Raw genomic sequence first — 21,613 nt, 5'->3', positions numbered from 1 at the left:
CTGGGGCGAGGTCCGGCCCGTGCCGCTCAGGGCATCACAGCAGCGAGGGAATGAATGCCTGGACCCCTCCGGGCATCACCTCCCCGCGGCGGTGCCTGGACCACTCCGGGCATCACCTCCCCGCGGCGGTGCCTGGACCACTCCGGGCATCACCTCCCCGCGGCGGTGCCTGGACCACTCCGGGCATCACCTCCCCGCGGCGGTGTCACCGCGCCCCGCCCCGTCCCCGCCCGGAGGCCGCACCGCCCGCCCTCCCCGCGCATAAATACCGGGGTGCGGGCGGCGCCCGCCGCAGAGCCGTCGCCGGAGTCCCCGCAGCCATGAGCTCGTACGGGTACGACCCGTTCTTCCCGTCCTACAAGCGGCGCTACGCGGACAGCCCGCGCATCCATGTGTCGGTGCGCAGCGGCGGCGGCTTCGGCTCGGCGCGCTCCGCGTACTCCAGCCTGTCCGCGCCCGTGTCCTCCGTGTCCGTGCGCCGCAGCTACGCCACCTCCAGCGCCTCGGGCTCGCTGCTGCACTCGGTGGACAGCCTGGACCTGAGCCAGGTGGCCGCCATCAGCAACGACCTCAAGTCCATCCGCAGCCAGGAGCGAGCGCAGCTGCAGGACCTCAACGACCGCTTCGCCTGCTTCATCGAGCGCGTCCACGAGCTGGAGCAGCAGAACAAGGTGCTGGAGGCCGAGCTGCTGGTGCTGCGGCAGAAGCACGCCGAGCCCTCCCGCTTCCGCGCGCTGTACGAGCAGGAGATCCGCGAGCTGCGCTTGGCCGCGGAGGAGGCGACGAGCGAGAAGCAGGCGCTGCAGGGCGAGCGGGAGAGCCTGGAGGAGACGCTGCGCGGGCTGCAGGCGCGCTACGAGGAGGAGGTGCTGAGCCGCGAGGACGCGGAGGCGCGGCTGCTCGAGGTGCGCAAGGGCGCGGACGAGGCGGCGCTGGCGCGGGCGGAGCTGGAGAAGCGCGTGGACAGCCTGCTGGACGAGCTGGCCTTCCTGAAGAAGGTGCACGAGGAGGAGCTGGCCGAGCTGCAGGCGCAGATCCAGTACGCGCACCTGTCCGTGGAGATGGACGTGTCGGCCAAGCCCGACCTGTCGGCCGCGCTGCGCGACATCCGCGCGCAGTACGAGAAGCTGGCGGCGCGCAACATGCAGAACGCCGAGGAGTGGTTCCGCAGCCGCTTCACCGTGCTCAGCGAGAGCGCGGCCAAGAACACGGACGCCGTGCGCGCCGCCAAGGACGAGGTCTCCGAGAGCCGCCGCCTGCTCAAAGCCAAGACGCTGGAGATCGAGGCCACCCGCGGCATGAACGAGGCGCTGGAGAAGCAGCTGCAGGAGCTGGAAGAGAAGCAGAGCGCGGATATCTCCGCGCTGCAGGTGAGGGGGTGGGGGCTGGAATGGTCTCTCAGGGGATGAGGGTCGGGGTCCCTCAGGGGAGGGGATGATGGGGTGTGCAGGGCTCTGCAGGTCAGGAGAAGTTGGGGTTGGAAGGGTTCTGAAGATGCGAGGATGATGGGGTTTGCAGAGCTCTGCAGGTGAGGCGATGATGGGGTTTGCAGAGCTTTGCAGGTGAGGGGATGATGGGGTTTGAAAGGCTCTGCAGGTGAGGGGATGATGGGGTGTGCAGGGCTCTGCAGGTGAGGGGATGATGGGGTTTGCAGGGCTCTGCAGGTGAGGGGATGATGGGGTGTGCAGGGCTCTGAAGATGCGAGGATGATGGGGTTTGCAGGGCTCTGCAGGTGAGGGGATGATGGGGTTTGCAGGGCTCTGAAGATGCGAGGATGATGGGGTTTGCAGGGCTCTGCAGGTGAGGGGATGATGGGGTTTGCAGGGCTCTGCAGGTGAGGGGATGATGGGGTTTGCAGGGCTCTGCAGGTGAGGGGATGATGGGGTTTGCAGGGCTCTGCAGGTGAGGGGATGATGGGGTTTGCAGGGCTCTGCAGGTGAGGGGATGATGAGGTTTGCAGGGCTCTGCAGGTGAGGGGATGATGGGGTTTGCAGGGCTCTGCAGGCGACCAGGGTCAGGTTTTACAGCGTTCTGCAGGTGAGGGGTTTCAAGTTTTTCTGGGCTCTGCAGGTGAAGGGATGGACAGGGTGTGAGGGATTCGGGAGGTGAAGGGGTGGATGTTGGGGTTTGAAGAATTCTGCAGGTGAGGGGGTTCAGGGTTTGCTGGGCTCTGCAGGTGAGGGGAGTTGGGGTCTGCAGAGCCTCACAGATGAGGGGATCAGGATGGGGGGGGATTGTCGGGGGCATCTCTCCTGGTTTGTGCTGAGCCCCTGCTGTAGATAAGGCATCCTGAAATCACCGTGCAGAATGCCACAGAGCTATAAAGCAGGATGTGGTGTGGAAATACAGACCCAAATCAGGATCTGAATTACCCAAATCATCCCAGACATTGGTTCTGGTACTGCTTATCTAAAGTGTGAGGTGTTATAAAATCAGAATGCAAAATGCCCCTGATAAAGCCCAATATCCTGCCCATGTACTGATGCAGCCTGAACTATACCAAAAATCATGGAATCATAGAATATCCCGAGTTGGAAGGGACCCACAAGGATTATCAATGGATATCCCTAAGCTAAAAATAAAAAAAAAGCACATGGAGGTCAAAATCAAAATGAAACAATACACAGATTTCACGATGCTTTATCACTTGGGTACCAGAAAATTGGGCTCTTTGTGTAAATAGGACTGGAATAATGTGGAGTAGAAAACCTGCCAGGAAGGTGTTAAATGATGCTGTTTGGCTGAGAGTGGAGTGGGAGCTGTGCAGTTTCTGTCTGCTAGAGCAAGATTAAATTAAAAGGATTGGAGACATTCCCTGTGATTATTTCTAGACTTAAGATAATTTTACGCTGTCAATATTGTTCCATCCAACAGGATACAATCAACAAATTGGAGAATGAGCTGAGAACCACGAAGAGTGAGATGGCTCGGTACTTGAAGGAATATCAGGACCTGCTCAATGTGAAAATGGCCCTGGACATCGAAATTGCAGCTTATAGGTATGGTGGGGGATGTTATAATGAGCCAGAACTCAGAGCAGTTCCCATTCTCTTCAGGAGAGTTCAGGTTATTTATCATTCCCCCAGCAGAAATTTTCATAGGTCTGTGGCAGTTTAATCAGTTCCTCTCTATGTGCACACAGAAATTTTAGCTTGGCAATAAATGATCTCAGTTCTCCATCCTTACAGATACCTGTTCTGTACTTGGGGAAGAGATTTTGTATCAGTGGAATTCCTCAATACCAATGGCTCATTCTCAAAATGGGAAATCCCTCAAATGCCCTCAAGAACAGGGGTTTTTTTTCTAACTTGTAAATCTACGAATTAAATATTTTCCAGTAGAATTGCTGCTAAATAACTGTGATATTTTGTCTCACATACTGAGAGATTTCGATGCTGGAACAGAATTTCTGTGGAAGCCACAAGGGGGAATACTGAGAGAGCAGCTCCAAGCCCTGTCTGACAGCTCAGCAACAAATGGTTACAGCTGCACCGGTCTGTGCAAGCTGCAGGGTGGCAAAATACATCTCTAGTTTCCCATGCAGAGGGACCTGGTTCTAGAGAGGTTTTCCTGTTCCTTCCCACAAGGAAAGGTATGAATTCACCCACAATGGTCATGTCTGAAGAAATTATTCCAAGAAAATAGGGTAGCCTTGGCACACAGTGCAAAACTAGCCCTTTATTAATAACCACCTGTGCAGTCTGCAGGGCTCGTGATGCTGAGTCCTGCTGCAGCACAGCCAGCTCATTTCCCCTTGCTTTTATTTCTCCCTGCTAGGAAACTGCTGGAAGGGGAAGAGACCCGGCTCAGCTTCACCAGTGTGGGCAGCATCACCAGTGGCTACAGCCAGAGTGCCCCCACCTTCGGCAGGTCCGCCTTCAGCGGCCTCCAGTCCAGCTCCTACCTGATGACCACCCGCTCCTTCCCCACCTACTACTCCAGCCACGTCCAGGAGGAGCAGATTGAAATCGAGGAAACCATCGAGGCTGCTAAAGCAGGAGAAGCCAAGGCAGCTCCTGCAGAAGAGGGTGAGGAGGAAGAGAAGGAAGAAGGAGAGGAAGAAGCAGGAGAAGAGGCTGAAGAAGAGGAGGAAGGTACTTAGAGTTACTTTTAAATCCCTTTTATTCATGCTGCACCCTGCTCCTATGGGATACACCCCAGAAATCCCAAAGATAAAATCTAATGATTAAAGCTCTTTCCCTTTCTACTCCTATGAGCCAAAGGATGGTGGGGTTAAGCACATGGAATTTACCAGGAAAGTCTGAGTATTGAACGGAAGATAAGGCTGAGTGTTCAAATCAGGTAGATGATAGGTTTCCAAAACCCCCAATGATAATGTTCAGGTGTTACAGACATCCTCAAAAAGAAGGACCAAGGACATCCTGAGCTAAATATGAATTCCCACAGAGCAGCCTGAGATAATGGGAGCATCAGCTGATGTGTGGGGCTGGAATTACTGGGTTCAGTACATGGCGACATCACTCCTCTGCCAGGCATTGGTGGCCACCGAACTGTGAGGGGTTCGTTACTGTAAAGTTTAATTATAGCAAAATTACAGCTAATTAAAGAGCCAATTGGAGAGCAGTGAAAGATAATTCAAGTCTTTGGATAAGGCTTTAAGGACTGAGTCCAGAACTGATATTTTTCAAGGCCATGATTTGGTTTTTTTGAATGGTTTCACTCCCCCTGAAATCCAGGAGAAACTGCTTGTGCAGTTTTGCTGTAGCTGTCTGCCAAAATGTGTGGGGTTGAAGGGGATTCCCACTGAACTGGCATCAGGAATTGTACCTGGATGTGAAATAATCTTTCTGTCCTTCAAAGGTGCTAAGGAGGAATCAGAAGAAGCCAAAGAGGGTGAGGAAGAGGAAGGAGAAGGGGAAGAAACAGCAGCAGAAGAAGGGGAGGAGTCCCAGGAAGCTGCTGAGGAAGCTGCTGAGGAGGAGAAGGAGGAGAAAGAAGCAGGAGGAAAGGAAGAGAGTGAAGGCAAGAAGAAGGCTTGATCTGAGGGCAGCTTTCCATCAGAACCAACGACTGACTGAGCTCCAGCTGCAGTCTCACCTATTTAATTCAGTGCTCACCGAGGTTCCAGTTCATGATTATGATGTTTCTCCCTGTGCAGAGTCTGAGTTTGCTTGCAGAGCACCCAAGGCTTGCTCCCCGAGTGCCGCATGGTTCCACGTATGAGTTCAGGGCTTCTGTCCTTCCTGGGTGACCCAGAACCTTAACATTTAAAATGGGGGGAAAATAAGTGGTGGGAATGAAAGGTTACCTTTAACTTGCATTTAAAATAATTCTGGAAACGGTGGGTGGGGGAAATGATGGAGGCTTCATTAAGTACGTGCAATAAAGCAGTCAATAAAGTTCTGAAACGCTTACACGGATTCCTCGTGCATGTCCTGTGTCATTGATGCACTTAAAAGGTCGATAAAGGGGTTTGTCCCACTCGTCTTGTGAATGAGAAGTGGGAAGAATCTCTTGGGGGTGTAAAATTTCACACATTTTATAAAAATACCCTGGGGTGTGGTGGTGGCTGGGATGGGTCTCACTGGCTGAGGGTGCAACAAGCACAAGCTCCCTTCTGAAAAATGGGGATTTTATCAGCTCAATGCACAGGGGAAAAGCAAATGTGGCCGTTAAATTGTGGCAGGAGGTTGTTCAGTGTCTGTGGGATCAGTGAGGAGAGGGAAGAACAGTTTAGGGTGTAGGTGAGAATTGGAGCAAAGACTATCTTCAAAAATATCATTAAAATCAAAACATGAGGAGCAGTTTGAAGGATGGATGGTGTAGGGGAAGGAGCTGCCTCTCCCCCCAGGTGCTCTCTGAACTCAACCCTGTCTGGGCTGAAGAGGCTCATTTTCTTCTGAGAACTTCCCAGGGCCTTTTAGAGTTTTGACTGAGCTATAAAAAAAGGCACAAGAAAAGAGCATCTCAACAGTAGCACAGCCTGGCATTTCCACAAGCCATGTCCTGTGCTCTGAGCCTGTCAACGTTCAATTACCTAAAGCTGATACAGAAAATTAAACCTCCTAAGGGCAAGCACTGGGCTAATGCTGCAAGTTAAACCAGGTTAAATAAACGAAACCCATGGGAAACCGAGTTAAAATTGGCAATGGCTGCACTAGACTTTACAGAAAGATTTGTCTGGATGAGTTTTTGCACAGGATTTTGGGGTAGCTTGATTTTATGCACTGGTGATGTGGCATCAGTTGATTTGCATTGGTTCTCCTCAACAGCTTTGTTCAGAGAGAGAGGAAATCTCTTTTTTTACAAGTTTTAGGAGGGTACCAAAAGCATCTCCCAATTCAGTGTTTAAAGGGTGACAAAAAAGATTATGATGGATGAAGTAAGCATTTACAATTATTATTCCACATTCCCAAGAAAAGCAGCAAGAGAAAGAAGAAGAAGCTTGGTCAAACCATTCAGAAAAGCAGTCATTCCAGTAACTCAGAGTTCCACTATAATTTCCAATTTTTTTTTTCCCTACTTTCCTAGGAGTTTGATGCTTTTGAGAACCAGAAGTAAAATAATTTTCACTTTCTTCAACAACACCTCTTAAATATTTCTTTTTACATTTCCCCCCTGATTCTAATGGAGATTTTTTTCTCCCTGTGTTTATGCAGAGCTATTGCTACAAAGCAGATTTTATTTTCCCTCTCCAGGACAGGGGTGAGGAGAACTGGAGGAACTTGCAGTGCTCTTTCCAGAGAGCTTTCAAAGCTGTGAGGGGATGGAGGGGAGCAGCTCCTGCGGGGTGTGACAAGCTCCAGCTCCCCCAGCAGACTTGGGGCTGCTGCTCGGAGATAAGAAGTGAGAGCTGCTTCTCAGAAATGAGAGCTGCTTCTGGGAAACTCCCCAAGTGCTCCAGCAGGAAGGCACGCCTGGCACTCAGCTGGGAGAGAGGGGCTGCTCCTGAGGGGAAAAATCCTGTTCCAGCCCTGGTCAGAGCCCATCAGGACCATTAAAGGCAGAGCAGAGCTGGACAGCTCGGCTGGAGAGAGCACTGAAAGGGGTGGAGGGACAGGACGAGGGGCAACGGCCTCAAACTGACAGGGAGGAGGTTTAGATGGGATACTGGAAGGAATTCCTTATTTAGAGGACTTTGAGGGGCAGGAATTGAATTCCCAGAGAAGCTGGGGATGCCCTGGAACCCTGGCAGTGCCCAAGGCCAGGCTGGCCAGGGCTTGGAGCAGCCTGGGACAGTGGAAGGTGTCCCAGCCCATGGGCAGGTGGGGCTGGATGGGCTTTAAGGTCCCTTCCAACCCAAACCATTCCATGATGTATCAAACCCTGCCTTTCTCCAAGCACTCTGAGCTCCTTTAACTCTTCAAAACCCAAGTTTTCATCCTCTTTCACGATGGTTTTTTTTTTTTGCTGACAAACTCCTGCTTCCCTCAGCCCTTTGCATCCCTCTCCGTTTTGGGAAGCGAAGCTCCCCTGTGCAGCCAGGGCTGCTCCAGAGCAGCGCACCCAGAGCTCCAGCAGCTCTCCCCTCTCCCCTGCTGCCGTTCCCAGGCCGATCCCTGCTCCCTCGGTTATTTTTATTGCATTGCAGCTCCGCAGGGCTGAGTCAGCCCCAGCAGGAGCTGCAGCAGGGCTGACTCTGCAGTGAGCACCCGGCTGGGCCCCCAGCCCTGCCCTGCTGCCCAGCCTGCTGGGGGGAGCTGGGCTGGGTTGCTGAGCTCCCAGCTTCTCCCGGTGCTGTGGGATGGATCCTGCGGCCAGCACTCGCCTTACCTTGGAAAATCCAGGCGCTGGCTTTGACGCAATGCAGTAAAAGCTGGCAGAGGGAGGCTCAGGAGAAACTTTCACCCGAGTTGCAGCTGCAAGTGAAGCCAGAAGTGTCCTGGGGGGTCTTTCCTGCTCTTTGGGTGTGCATCAGGCTGAGATCTCATCCCAGGGGACGCCCAGGGAGGTGCTGGATGCTTTCCCTGAGATGCACACACACCCCCTCCCACCCCTCCTCTCCCCTCACAAGGGGAACACCTGTACAGAACATGCACATTCAAGAAATTCACCTTCTAATAACTAAATAATTAACAGTTCCTCATTTCCTGCCATCCCAGATTAGTTAAGGACACTTTAATCCTGAAAAAGCAGCAATAAAGCCCAAATGTGTATGGGAAGAGCACTAACCCTGATGACTGGAGAATATTCTGGTGCCTGACTCAGCTCCCTGGCAAATGCATCCTATTTGTGTTTTGTAACACTTCCCAGTTTGTTCCCACCTGGAATTTGGTTCTGGGATGCTGAAAAATAACTGTGGCATCTCCACAACCCAGCACAGGAAAAAGATCCTGGTTTAGAGCCCTCCAGTTCTTGAAGCCATGGTGGTCTGAATATCCCACCTTAAAAAAAAGATGCAGAAATCTTCACTGTAAATTCCTCTAATTATTATTTTTCCCTTCATGGATTTTTTCCCATTGTTTAATGAACTTCTTTGTCTGAAAATAATTATTCCCATCACTGGTTCTGTGCAGTCTGGAGGAGTAATTGGTGCAGAACAGGCAAATAACATCCTATTTATGCCTCTCTGCCCGGGAATTGTGCTCTCCTTTGAAACTGTTTGATTGCAGATGTCAGTAGACAAAACCTCTTGGCACCATTAAATATTAATCAGTTCTTACAGTTTTATAAACATTTAGAAATGTGTTAACCACTTGCTTGTTCCTCTTAGGATTTGCTGGGAACATCTGCAGTGGGAAATGGGCTAAATACAGAAATCCAGTGTGTTAGAGCAGGGGAAAGCATACAGTTGTGGGTAGTAACTAAAAGCTGTGAGATATTTTGGGTGGGAAAGGGGTGAAATAAGGATGTTGTGAAACACATCATGCCAAGGGTTTGCCTCCCAGAACCATTTAGGGAATGGATGAACCCCGGGGTTAGTCCAGCCCCTCGTCCCAGGAGCAATCCTGGATTGCCCGAGTGCAAACAGGAACAAACCCACACAAATCATGATTTTGGGGTCCCTGGAGCTGTGTCCTGCCAGGACTGAAGAGAAAGAAGCTGGAAAGGAATCCCAACACGAAAAGCAGCCCTGCTGGGGTCCCACCTGCACACGTTAAATGTTCCCAGTCTCCTGCTGACACCAACACTGAATCCACGTGCAAGGTGACCCTTCCTGTCCGTGCTGAAGATTCCCAGCTTTCCACTGTGAGGGATGGGTTTTGCAGTTTGGGACATTTTAGTGGCTTCTAGAACTTATTTGGAAGCACATACACATAATTCCATGTTAAATAATGGCCGCTGCTTTGGTCGTGGCGTTCTCTTAAAAAATTTGTTTAAATCTAAGGGGAAAACACCTTCAGTTGTCACAAACCTTTGGGCACTTTGTGTTTTGACACAATTTGATGTAGATACCAAAAACAGGGGAGTGCTGAGCTCCTTATTCCTAAAGGTAAAGTTATTTTTGTGTCACACCCACACATGACTACAGAGAAGCTGCTGTTTAATTTGTTAACTCTGCTTTAATTAAACATCACTCAGCAGCCAAGCTGTCGAGCACAGATTCCCATTATTGATAGCAGCAGGAGAAACATCCATTGGTTTGCTCCACAAAGACACCCGGGTTTATTTGGAAGCCTTACCTGCTGTGGGCTCTCCACCACATCTCCAGTGAAGAACACACTGAACCCTTTCAATTAAAAACTCCTTGATCTTCAACTATTGATGGGGTGAAGGCACATGGAAATTCGAGATTTTGATCAGACCCCCAATTAGCCAACAGATTTCAGGGTAGTCCATGGCCTGAATGCAGGCATGAAAATTATTTGCATTTCTTTGTGAGTTATAGGAGGTGGGGTAGCAGCTGCAATCTTAATTTTCCTTTTAAAATGGGAAATAAACACAAAATTAATCCTGTAATGTCCAAGCAATTCCCACATTGGAGTTGGGGCTTTATCTTCTTCCCTTTGTTTCATTTGTCTCCATCTATTTTTCCACATACAGCAATTTTCTATTGGCTTTCTTCTTAACAAAAGAACAAATTAACCCCCTTGGGTTATTTTTTGATTTTAAAATTTTGTGTTTAGAGGCAGATTGAACTTTTTGATTATTGGAGCCAGAGAATTAGCAAGGAGGTTCCCATACAATTAAAGCAAGAGGGGGTAAAATAACCAGAACCATTTTGAGGGCTTGGTTGAGTTCCCTTAATGGGATTTTGCTCAGTTAAGTGACAACCTCATGCCACAGAAGATGCCACACCCAGCCTCTTTCCCCAGGAAAAAATCAAGGATTTGGAAATTGGCTCTCTATGTGTGGATGTAGGGGTGTAAGGAGGACAACAATATTTGCAGCAGACTTTAACATTTTTTTGGCTCAGTACAAGCAGGATTGAGGGCATAGAGACCTTCCCCCTCCTAAAAACAGCAACTACAGCCCTTCTAAGCACCTCAAGGCCAGGCAGAGGTGTTTAATGGATTCCTCTTTCCTCTAGAAAATTTGGGATATGGCTCTTATTTTCTTAATCCAGCCTTTGTGTTGTTAGAGGAAACTTGTCCATCATATCCAATACCCAAGCCACAGATTATCCTGAGCTAGATGGGACCCCCAAGGACCATCAAAGTCCAACTCCTAGACACAGGAGAACACTAAGGAAAAGAACCTCAACCCATTATCAACCCCTGCAGCTGCATTCCCCTTCAGGAGAGAGCATCCAGCTTAGGGAAGGGCTTAAACTGGGAAAAAGTCATCAGAACAAGTCACATTTTCATATTGACCTTTATTGAGCAAGAACTGCTGTGACTGTTTTACATCAAACAACAAAAGGTTGCGTACTGTGCATGTCAACAAGGTTCTCCCAGGAGCAAAAGTCCACCCTAATTGCACCAGTGAGGTAAACATAATTAGTTATAAGTAGCTTTTTTTAATTTTTTAAGGCTAGGAGAGTTCTGGTTCTCATGAATACTCTATTACTGTTTTCGGTTTGGTTTTGGCTCAGTTGGTTCTTTGCATAATACATCTGAACTCATTCCTCAGATATGTCCCTCCAACAGCTCAGGAAATTCAGAAAAGCTTCCTCTGCACATTTCATCTCATGCACTAGTAGTAGTAGTATTTTTTTGTAGATCCCCAAGCTCTGTGGAGGGAGTACATCTTGAGCCTGCATGCATTCCCCCCCCCTTCCCTATATTGCACGAAAAAAGTAAAATACTGTGTGTCTGGAGCCTCCGTGAGAGAACCCGATCTGCTTTGAAGCCGTCACTCACATGCATTTTGCAGCTGTCTATGGCTTAACCTTTTGCACCGACCCAAGCTCTTGAATTGGTTTGAATTTTAGCTATGGTTGCCTTTATTCGCTCTCCTTAATCTCCTTTACTACAGCATGTGAAGTGACTTTCTCCACTTTCTTGGTGGACACCAACTTCTCCTCAAAGCTTTCTTCGTGCTCCTCCACCTTCTGAGTGACGGTCACCGACTTCGTGATAAACGTGGTGCCGCTGTCCCCACCCTCCCCTGTGATTTTCTCTGCTTTTTTGGTTACTACGATTTTCTCAGCCTTGTCATCCACGGGGCTCACATCGAGGCCATTAGTGACCACTCCCTTGTCTTCTTCCTCCTTCTCTTTGGATTCCTCCTCCTTTTTCTCCTCCACCTCCCCATTGACCGCGATGTCCTCTTTCCTGGACTCCTTCTCGGCCTCGGCGCTCACTTTCGTTACCTTGGTGACAGTGATGGTCTCTTCCACCACGGTCTTAGCATCCTTGCCTGGGGAGGGAGGCTTCTCCGGGGACCGGGGCTTCTCGGGAGTCACGGCCTTCTCGGGAGTGCGCGGCTTCTCCGGGCTCGCCAGCTTCTCCGGAGTGCGCGGCTTCTCCGGTGGCGCCAGCTTCTCCAGGGCCACGGCTTTCTCTGGGGTCACAGCCTTCTCCGGGGTGGCAGGTTTCTCTGGAGTCACGGCCTTCTCTGGGGTGGCAGGTTTCTCTGGGGTCACGGCCTTCTCCGGGGTGGCAGGTTTCTCCGGGGAGGTCACCTTTGGTGTGGCGGGTTTCTCTGGTGATGCCGCTTTCTCCTCCTCCTTGGCCGCCTTCTCCACCTTCTGTTCTTTTGCTGCTTCCGTGGCTTTTTCTTTGGGGGCGGCCTTGGCCGGCTCTGTTACAGGGGATTTGGGGGGAGACTTTGCAGGAGGTGTTTTGACCTTCTCTGCCTTTGCTGGTACTTCTTCAGCTTTGCTCTTGGCCTCAGGTTTTTCTTCCTCTTCCTCTGCTTCTTCCTTTTCCTCGATTTCTTCTTTTTCAGAGCCACCTTCTTCTGCGGCGTCAGATTTCGCAGCTTCTTCTTCCTCCTCTGCTTCCTCTTCCTCCTTCTCTTCCTCCTCAGCTGCAGCTTCTTGTTCTGCAGGAGCCTTCTCAGAAACTTCTTCCTCTGCAGCTTCTTCTGCTTTTTGTTCCTCCTGTTCCTCTTGCTGTGCCTTGGCTGCCATTTCTTCTGCGATGGCTGCCAGGGCATCTTCCATTTCAGACTTTTCATCCTCCACCTTCGTCTCTTCAATGATTTCTTCTACAAACTTGTGCTGGACCTTCAGCTTTGGTGGTTCGATTTTTGTTTTCTGGATTTTGGTGGATGCTATTGTGACAGATGGTTGTCTGTGTGTGAATATGGGACCGGTAATGCTTCCAGAGAAGGCACTGAATCTTGTCTCCTCACCCTCCAGCAGCTTCCTAAGGGAATCAGGAGGAGAGAAAAAAAGAAAATGAGCATTAAAAAACCAAAATAAGGGACAGCTATGGGAATAACTGTGTCTGTCCCATCCTTTGAAGTGTCCAAGGCCAGGCTGGATGGGGCTTGGAGCAGCCCAGGAGAGTGGAACGTGTCCCTGCTTTGGGATGGGCTTTAAGGTCCCTTCCGTCCCAAACCATTCCAGGATTCTATAATAATTCCCTGCTGTACCATTCCCCTGCCAGCAGGATGGAACCAGTTTGCTGTGGAATGTGCTGGAACTGAACAGGGCCATCCACTGCTCACAGCCCCAGTCCAGCTTTCCTTGAATCTGCTCTTTTTCAAAACTCACATTCAGCAGTTTTTAGCTTGCTTGTGACACCTTCGGTGATCAGTTAAAATTCATCTTTACTGTCAGAAAGCTTCATTATGGCGTAAATCAGCAGGGATTAGGACAAACTAACTAATTGAATAGGATTCATTATGGCTTAGGCAAACAGGACTTGACACAGCCAACAGACCCAAATCAAATATTGTGTCTGAGACAGTCACAGCTGATTAGAGCACGTGTTCTAATTTAATAATTTGGGTATCCACCTTCTCTTTGTGGGGATATGAGAACTCGAGGCTTCAGCTGACTTTGGCAGTAGCCAGCTACAGCCCCTGGGGTGTCTGTGTGTCTGAGCAACCTGAGAAATTTCAACAGATCTGGAGATAGGGGTGGTTTTTTGTTGTTTTTACTTTTCTTTTATTCAAATGTTTTTCATCTAAGCCTGTGACCCAGAAAAATCAGGAGCTCTCTAGTGAGAGTTCTGAAGTGATACAGAGGAGACTAAAAAAACCTGCCAGGTGATGGCAACAGCAAGCAACATTGAGCTCGAGATTAGAGCAGATGCCTCTGAAGGAAAGTTGAGCAAGAAAAGTAAAAGTGTGTGTGACAGACAGATCAGCACTCACTGCCTCAAACCATGATCAAGCAAATTCGCTGTCTCTCCCAGGCGATAAAAGGGAACTCTGGTGACAAGCCCTGCATGCCTGGCATCTGCAAAGCAGACGGGAATTAAAAATAACCTCGTCTTTCGCTGCATCTCCTGCTCGTGCGGCCAAGGACAGAATGCGGCACGGGAGCCGCCACACTGAGTCACGCTGTGCTGTGCCCGCGGGGCTCGCTGGCAGCTCTGCCGCTGATTAGCTGGTCCCTAATGACCTTCTGGGCTCTCACTGGGCTGGCTAATGGCTGCAGTGATTTAGCCAAGCTCTCATTTCACCCGTGTTCACTGCATGCTGGTATTTCTCAGCTGTGGTAAAGCTTCCTGAGCCAGCAGCATCTGCAGTGCTATTAATATTCCAGACATGTCTGCAAAGATCCCACTGTACCTGTATGCAGCAATTTCGATGTCCAGGGCCATCTTGACATTGAGGAGGTCCTGGTACTCCCGCAAGTGACGAGCCATTTCCCACTTCGTTCCTCTGAGCTCGTTTTCCAGCTGGTGAATCGTGTCCTGCAAGGGAGACGCAGAAAACCCCTGTGACACAGACAGACGCCGCACGCGGGGACAGAGCGGGCAGAACTTCTCTGAGGGGACTTTTAGAAACTCTTCCCGCCGCTCGGGAAGGCAGGACTGGCATCAGAGCAGGACCCACCCGCTCCCACTGCCCTCCGCAGCATCGTCCCCCCGCCTTCCGCATCCCTCGCTGCGGAGCCGGCACCGGCCGCCGCCCGCATCCCTCCCGCCAGAGCGGGCACCTCCCGCATTTCCTCCTCCCAGAGCGGGCACCTCCCGCATTTCCTCCTCCCAGAGCGGGCACCTCCCGCATTTCCTCCTCCCAGAGCGGGCACCTCCCGCATCCCTCCCACCAGACGTCTCCCGCACCCTTCTCCCCGGAGCCGGAACCGGCCACCCTCCGCCGGGTTCGGGACAGCCTGGTGCCGTCTCCCCGGTACCTGATAGGTGGTGAGGTCGTTATTGTGGCGCTCCTCGATGTCGCTGAGCTGCCTCTCCAGCGACTCCTTGGTGCCGCGCACCGACTCGAGCTCGATGCTCTTGGACTGGAGCTGCCGGCGGTACTCGGCGATCTCCTCCTTGGCGGAGCGGATCGCCTCCTTGTTCTGCTCGGCCGCCTCGGTGAGCTTGGCGTAGCGGCACTTGAACCACTCCTCGGCCTGGTGCATGTTGTGGTCGGACTGGCACTCGAGCTGGGCGCGGATCTCCTTCAGCGCCGTCGTCAGGTCTGTCTTCAGGTAGTCCTTCCTCTCCACGGTGGCGTGGGACGCCTGCAGCTGCGCCAGCAGCTCGGCCACCTCCTCCTCGTGGTTGCCCCTGAGGAAGGCCACCTCGTCCTGCAGCGACTGCACCTTCTTGTCCAGCTCGGCGCGCATCAGCGAGGCCTCCTCCATCTCCTTGCGCAGGGCGCGGATCGTCGCCTCCGTCTCGTCGCGCAGCCGCGCCTCATCCTCGAAGCGCTCCCGCAGGCGCTGGATGTCCTCCTCGATGTGCTCCGAGTCCAGCTGGATCTGCGCCTTCTCGTGGCTCACCTGCTCCAGCGCCCCGCGCAGTTCCCGCAGCTCCTGCTCGTAGGCGTCGCTCAGCTGCGCCCGCCCGGCGTGCTTCTGCCGCAGCGCCGCCAGCTCCGCCTCGATCTCCTTGTTCTGCTGCTCCAGGTAATGCACCTTCTCGATGTAGCCGGCGAAGCGGTCGTTGAGCCCCTGCAGCTGCTCCTTCTCGTTGGAGCGGCTCAGCTTGAGCTCGGCCGCGCCGTTGAGCAGCGAGGACTGGCTCACGTCCAGGCTCTCGGCCGAGCTCAGCACCGTGGAGCCGTAGGCGGCCCGCGGGCCGCCCAGGTTGGGGCGCTTGTAGGAGGAGGACACGGTGCTGCCCGAGCCCCGCGACCACGACTGCGAGCGGAAGCCGCTGGACGGGGACGCGCTGGCGCGGCTGTAGGTGGCCCGGGTCTCGGTCACCCGGCGGTACGAGGGGTTGCCCAGGGGCTCCATGGTGTAGCTCATGGTGGGGCGCTGGGGGGCGGCGGTGCGGGGCTGCTCTGGCCGCCGCCGCCCCTTTTATAGCCCCGCCGGGCGGCTGCGGGGCGGCCCCGCACACGTGTGCGGGGGGCGGCTCCCCCCCGGCCCGGCCCCGGCCCGCCCCGCGCCCCGCCCCGGCTCCCCCTTCCTTCCCTTGCCGTCCGTCGCCTCGTCCCGGCCGCCCCTGCCCGGCCCCTGACACCTCCCCGGTGCCCCTTCCCCTTCCCCACTCCCCTTGCCCCCTCCTCCCCTTTCTCCTCTCCATTGCCCACCCACTCCCCCCTTGTCTCCGGTGCCCCCACTCCCTTCTTTCTTCCTCCTGCTGCCCCCTTCCCTTTCCCGTGTTCCTTGCCTCTTGCCCTGCTTCCTTCTCCCCCTTTCCCTAGGCCAGCACTCTCTTTCTTTCCTTCCGTTCTTTCCTTCCTTCCTTTTTTCCTCCCTTACTTTCCATTCTTCCCTTTCTTTTCTCCCTTCCCTTTCTTTTGTTTTGGTTTGTTTTTTTTTTCCCATTCTTGCTTTCCTTCCTTTCATTTCTTTCCCCTATTTCTTCCATTCTTTTTCACTCTTCTCCCTCTTTTCCTCTCTTTTCTCTCCCGCAGCCGCTGTTCCCGCAGCGCCCACGGCAGAGCGGAGCGCGGTGCCGGCCCCGGGCGCTGCCGGGGGCTGCAGAGCGGGGTAGGGCCGGGGGCTGGGGCTGGGGCCGGGAACGGGGAACCGGCAGCGGGATCCGGGAATTGGGATCAGCGCCTCCATCACCACGGACAGCTCCCGCCGGGCGGGCTGGGGGGGTCGGACCGGCCTGGAGCGGGGGCTCGGGGGGCCTCAGGGGTGCAGAGGGACCCGCAGATGGGTGGGGAGGGTCCTTCTCCCCCTGTCCCCCCATCCCCCTGTCCCCAGGCGGGGTCTGGCGTGTGAAGGTCGCAGCGGGTGGGGGAGGCGGGCGCTCGCCGGGGCTCTGCGGCACCGAGCGCTCCCCGCACCGGCTCCGGGGGCTCTGCGGGAGGAGCGGGGGAAGCCCTGGAGCAATCAGCAAGAGTTTGGGAGACCCTCCGGCATCCCAAATCCTTGCCCTTGGTTCTTCTCTTCCTCTCTTTCTTCCTTCCTCTCTTCCGTTCTCTTTTCCTCCCACCCATCCGCTTTGATCTAACGCTTGGTGCATTGCTCAGAATGAATAATAAATTGTTTGAAACCTTGTTAGAAATAACGTTTATGGGGGAAAATAGACTTTGTATGGGCTGCATGACAGTGCCTGGCTGCCATCCAGGCTCCGAACTCCTCCGTGAGGGATTACAGCTACGGAGGGAACGGATTAGTAAACTGCAAAGAGAAAAAAACATAAAACAACCAACCCCCCGCCAAATACCCCCAAAACTGCTGGTGCCAGAAAAATCCCTGCCACAGCTTGCACGGAAAAGCAGAGGGATGCTGAGTTGGGAGAGTTAACTCCTCACTCAGAAGGTGCAGAAAAGGCTCTGTCTGTGTTCACAGCCTGAATTTTTGAGCAGATGATCTCGTGAAAGGCAAAACCCTCCTCACAAACCGCCTGGGTGCCCTCAGCCCTGACGATTCCTGGTGGGATGCGTGTGGCTGGGGAGAGCTGGGCAGCTCTGAGGGACAGGGTTAAACTTTGCCGAGCACATGGAGCCTCGCACCTCGGGCGGCTCATTAACATGACGCTGTCATAGGACTGCAGCACTGCAGTCAGGCAGAGCCCGGGTTTATCCCCGGGTCCGCCGGGCTGTGCTGCCAAACACGGGCAGCTCCAGCCGCCGCTTCACCTCCGGGCTCTCCGATTATCCACACAGGACAAGGGGTTTATGCTAATGAAGCGTTCGAAACCTGCTTCATTAATTTTACTGAAAGTTTCTGCCATAGGCACAAACCCCTTTGGATTTCATTGGGACTCAAAATAAAATTACTGCCTATCAGGGCATTGCATTCTCTTTCTTTTTAGGGTGAAAGATATATTGTGATCTGGTTTATTAATGTTTTTTTTTTTTTACCCTGATAATAAAGACTGGGAGGGGGGAACAGATCATGGTTTTATCCATAGGGAAAACTCACTGTGTAAGAAAACACAGAGTTAACAGAGGTGCTTGGGAGCTTTTATTATCCTTTTAATCTCCTGAAAACAAGGACTGGCAGATGGAACTTTGTAATAAAAACTGCCTCTCATTAAACACCTTGGTGTTTGAAATCCATTTACCCTGTATGCAAAATAAATTGTTGCTTTATAATCAGGCAGGGCTAGGTTTGATTTATTTATTTAATAGTGATACCAAGCAATGCAAACTTTCATGGAACACAATACATCTCATATATATATGGATTTCTTTAAAAATCAGGATACTTAGAAGGGAAAAAGCTGGTATTCATTGAGGTGTTTAGTGCAGAAATTCTGAAATAAAATTCATTGTTTTAATTGAAAACAGCCTTGCAATGTGAATTTCTGCTCTCTAATCAGATGCAGGGGGAGAGGGCTCCTGCTACATTATCCTGAAGGTGCTTTGAAGGTTAAAGTGAGTCAGGGAAATCAGTCTGAGATGTTCCCTCTTTTCTGATGAGTAATTAATCCCTTTTGCCTTTCTGTCTGGAGATTTTGAAATGCAGGCTGATATTTCTGCTGAAGGAGAATTGCTTTTGCCTCAAAGTTGACCAAACAAGAGCTGCTACTTCAGAGCAAAGCTGATGTCTCAGGACTGAGGCAGGAGGGAAGGAAGGGGCACTCCCATGGAAAGGGAAAGCAGCAGCATCGATTTTAATCATGATTGTCCACTATTGACAAACCTGCAGTGATGGGAGGGCGAGACTGAGTCCTGCAGCTTCCTTAAACAATAAGAGAAAAGGGAAGAAAATACACAAGGTGGAGTAGCACAACAGCCTGGCTGCTCCCAGGGAAACATCAAAATATATCCAATGGTAATGAATTAATTTGAATATATTAAGAAAACACTGAATCAGATGGGTAGAACAAAAGGGGGGGTTGGGTGGGGTGTTTATGTTGGAGAGAGGCAGCAGAATGAGGCACTGGACAGGTAATGCAACGTGGTTGGAACTCTTACAGATTATTTATCAGCTTAAAGGGGGTTTGTCTTGGTAAGTTTTTAATTTAAAGCCTGGTTTAAGTTTAAGAAATTCAAGCCTAAATAGATCTTAATGATACCCATGCAAGGAGAGCAACCAGCGACATCAGATGGAATTATGTCAGAGAGGAAAAGGAGTCAGGAAAGCAGGATTTGGTCCATTTTTATGTTCCCCAGCACCCAGTGATGTAACTCGGTGTGACTGGCCGAGCTGCGGGATTTCCACCCATTTTGTGCCCCTGGAGTCCCTGATGTGCTGTGGGGTCACCCCAAACTCACCATAAATAACATCCCAGGACATCAGCTGGTGGAAATTGGTCTCGTTCCAGCTGAGCCAGGAGAGCAAGGACGGACATTTGAGCCCAGCTGAGGATGTGTCCTGAGATATTTAAATAGCCACACCAGGGAGGAAAAAATGGGATTTATGGCCTAAGGGCCTCGTCCTGGACTCCTGGATGCTCCTTGAAAAGGGATTTCACCCCTAAGGAAGCCCAGGAGTGCCCAGCACAGGGCAGGACAGCCCAGGGCTGAGCAGGGCTGGCGTCCTGCTCCCTGGGAAGCAGATTTTTAGCAGGATTCATTTTTGCCTTGTCATTTGTTCAGGATCTTGAGATTTGAAGGATCGGGTTTGGGGTGAGCTGGTTGATAATGGATTATCCTGTTCACAAAAGGTCTTCAGCATCCTCAGGGACTTGAGGCAAAGAGGGAAGGGGATGGAGTGGAGAGAATAAGCTGTGAGCATTTTGGGGTTGGAATGGATCATCTTTAAGGTTCTTCCCAGCTCAAACCATTCCAGGACTCCGTTTCCCCTCTGTCCTGGGCTGAGGTGGGGATGTCACTTTTTGGTGTCACAGCACAAACACAAAGGTCCTGCTGGGCAATGCCTGTGCTCTGAAAAATTGATGTGTTCATTTTATTTCTGCTGGAAACTGGACTCTCACAGCAGAGCTCTAACACAGCAGCATTTTCCTAATGCACTTTTCATCATTCCCTCTGAGCCACCTGAGGCACCTCAGGACCTCAAATCAAGCACTGCCAGACACGTGGGTTATTTTCTTCATGCAGAAACGTTCTGCGTTGCATTTGAGGGTGAAATATTCCCGAGAGCCCAGCCCTGAGGCAGAATTTTCCTTCCAATGACCAGTGAAGGAAAATTTCTTGGAAATTCCTACAAATCATCGCTGAGCTCATTGCTTCTTTCACCTTCCTCGATTTATCTGTTGCAAGAACCCCTCGTGGAATGATGGAATGGTTTGGATTGGAAGAGACCTTAAATCCCACCCCATGCCATCCCCTGCCAGGGCAGGGACATCTTCCACTGGCCCAGGTGTCTCCAAGCCCCATCCAGCCTGGCCTTGTGAAACATTCACCCCCAAATTTCCTGCAGTGTCAGCACCAAGAATAATTTCACAGCTCCAGACACACTTCAGTCATTTACTCACTTCAAAAAATGAAACTTTTACCAGACCACCCACACTTTCCTGGGGTGTTTTCCCTGCATTTTGAAAGCCCTGCACTGCACATTGATTTTATAACTCCTGGAGTGGGATGTTCTCTTTCCTGGCCACCTCCTGTTCTGCTTCCATGGGCCACTTCTTTAATCTGCAGGAATTCACAGAGGAGCAGGATGCTGAATTATTCCATTGAGGGCTTAGCCTGGAGTCTGCTGATTAATAATAGAAATAATAGAAATATATCCAAGCAGATTCCTGCAGCTTTGTGTGGTGTTCTTTGGGATAACAGGGATGGGGTGAGAGGGACAGGAAGATCTTGTGCTTCCAGCTCCTTGATATTCATGGCTTTGATTTTCCACCAATAAATTCCAGCAACTTTTGGAATCCTTGGCCAGCAAAAGCTCTGTCCGTGCTCCTTAATTGGGTGTTGAACTCCTTTCCACAGCTTCTTTTAACTGTCCTTTAACCAGTTAATTATAGCTCTGTGATGAACTTGTCATGTGAATCATGGAATCACTGAATCCTGGAATGGTTTGGGTGGGAAGGGACTTCAAAGATCCCCTAATCCCAGCCCTGCTCTGGGCAGGAACACTTCCCCTATCCCAGGGTGCCCCAGCCCGGCCTCGGGCACTTCAGGGATCCAGGGGCAGCTCAGGGATCCACAGCTGCACTGGGAATTCCATCCCAGCCCCTCCCCACTCTCTTAGGGAAGGATTTCTTCCCAATATCCCATCTAAAACTGCCCTCCTCCTGTTTAAAGAGCAAAGTCAGCACACAAATGACCTGTGACCCTTCTTAGTGACACTTCTGAAGGGATGGCCACGTTCCCTGGACAGATATTGGAAAACTTGGCTCTTACCAGAGAATTCCTTTGTAGATCCTGGTGTCAGAGAAGCCAAAACCTGACAGGGCAGAAGTGAGAGTGCCTGGAACAGCTTTTGCCAGGCAGGAAGAGTTTGGAGGTGAAGGTTAAGGGTGCAGAGACAGAACAAGCTCCCATTTATTCAAGGAAAAGGATGAACTCAAAGGAATCCACTGAGCCTCAGTTTCCTTTCTTCTGCACCACCCGCTGCAGGATCCAGGCACAAGCTCCTGCCAAGGATCAGCTCTGAGCCACAGAAAGCTGGGATTTAGCTGGATGAGAGGCAGAGGAACCCCCTGGGTTTGCCCCTCGCTGTCCCCACGCTCTGCTGGGGTTGTGGCTCTCTGCTGCCTTTCCCACGTGTGGTGTTTGATGTCTCCAGCTGAAAACTGCCACCCAGAAAAGTACAAATCCAGGTCAGGGCAGCAATCTTCTGGTGAGAAAGTGACCAAAAATAGCTCTTCCTACCTCGTTTGGAAAGTGCTTTTTTTGAAGCCTTCCCTTTCTAAAAATATGACTTTGAGAAGTGGCCACAGTT

At 51.6% G+C, this 21,613-nt stretch overlaps 2 protein-coding genes across 2 annotated transcripts; one reads left to right on the top strand and one right to left on the bottom strand.

The window, feature by feature from the left end:
• The first annotated feature begins 285 nt into the window (after window positions 1–285).
• On the top strand, window positions 286–5,381 carry NEFL (neurofilament light chain). Its single transcript, XM_068174580.1, has 4 exons — window positions 286–1,370; window positions 2,875–2,999; window positions 3,778–4,094; window positions 4,822–5,381. Exons 1-4 carry the CDS (start codon window positions 321–323, stop codon window positions 4,998–5,000), a joined length of 1,671 nt encoding a protein of 556 aa, XP_068030681.1. The 5' UTR covers window positions 286–320; the 3' UTR covers window positions 5,001–5,381.
• Window positions 5,382–10,702: 5,321 nt separating this feature from the next.
• Window positions 10,703–15,724, bottom strand: NEFM (neurofilament medium chain). The gene is made up of 3 exons (XM_068174433.1): window positions 14,600–15,724; window positions 14,032–14,156; window positions 10,703–12,656 (listed from the first exon to the last, which is right to left on the bottom strand). The coding sequence occupies exons 1-3, from the start codon at window positions 15,659–15,661 to the stop codon at window positions 11,288–11,290; spliced, it is 2,556 nt and encodes an 851-aa protein (XP_068030534.1). The 5' UTR covers window positions 15,662–15,724; the 3' UTR covers window positions 10,703–11,287.
• Between the last annotated feature and the right edge of the window lie 5,889 nt (window positions 15,725–21,613).

Source organism: Anomalospiza imberbis, chromosome 28 (genome assembly GCF_031753505.1).
Source record: "Anomalospiza imberbis isolate Cuckoo-Finch-1a 21T00152 chromosome 28, ASM3175350v1, whole genome shotgun sequence".
Taxonomy (NCBI): domain Eukaryota; kingdom Metazoa; phylum Chordata; class Aves; order Passeriformes; family Viduidae; genus Anomalospiza; species Anomalospiza imberbis.
This window is presented reverse-complemented; position numbering and strand designations above follow the sequence as displayed.

Coding starts and splice junctions, on each gene's coding strand:
- NEFL (XM_068174580.1), top strand. CDS start 321: ATGAGCTCGTACGGGTACGACCCGTTCTTCCCGTCCTACAAGCGGCGC. Junction 1,371..2,874: donor CGGATATCTCCGCGCTGCAG/GTGAGGGGGTGG, acceptor TCCATCCAACAG/GATACAATCAACAAATTGGA. Junction 3,000..3,777: donor ATCGAAATTGCAGCTTATAG/GTATGGTGGGGG, acceptor TCTCCCTGCTAG/GAAACTGCTGGAAGGGGAAG.
- NEFM (XM_068174433.1), bottom strand. CDS start 15,661: ATGAGCTACACCATGGAGCCCCTGGGCAACCCCTCGTACCGCCGGGTG. Junction 14,157..14,599: donor ACGACCTCACCACCTATCAG/GTACCGGGGAGA, acceptor TCTCCCTTGCAG/GACACGATTCACCAGCTGGA. Junction 12,657..14,031: donor ATCGAAATTGCTGCATACAG/GTACAGTGGGAT, acceptor TGATTCCCTTAG/GAAGCTGCTGGAGGGTGAGG.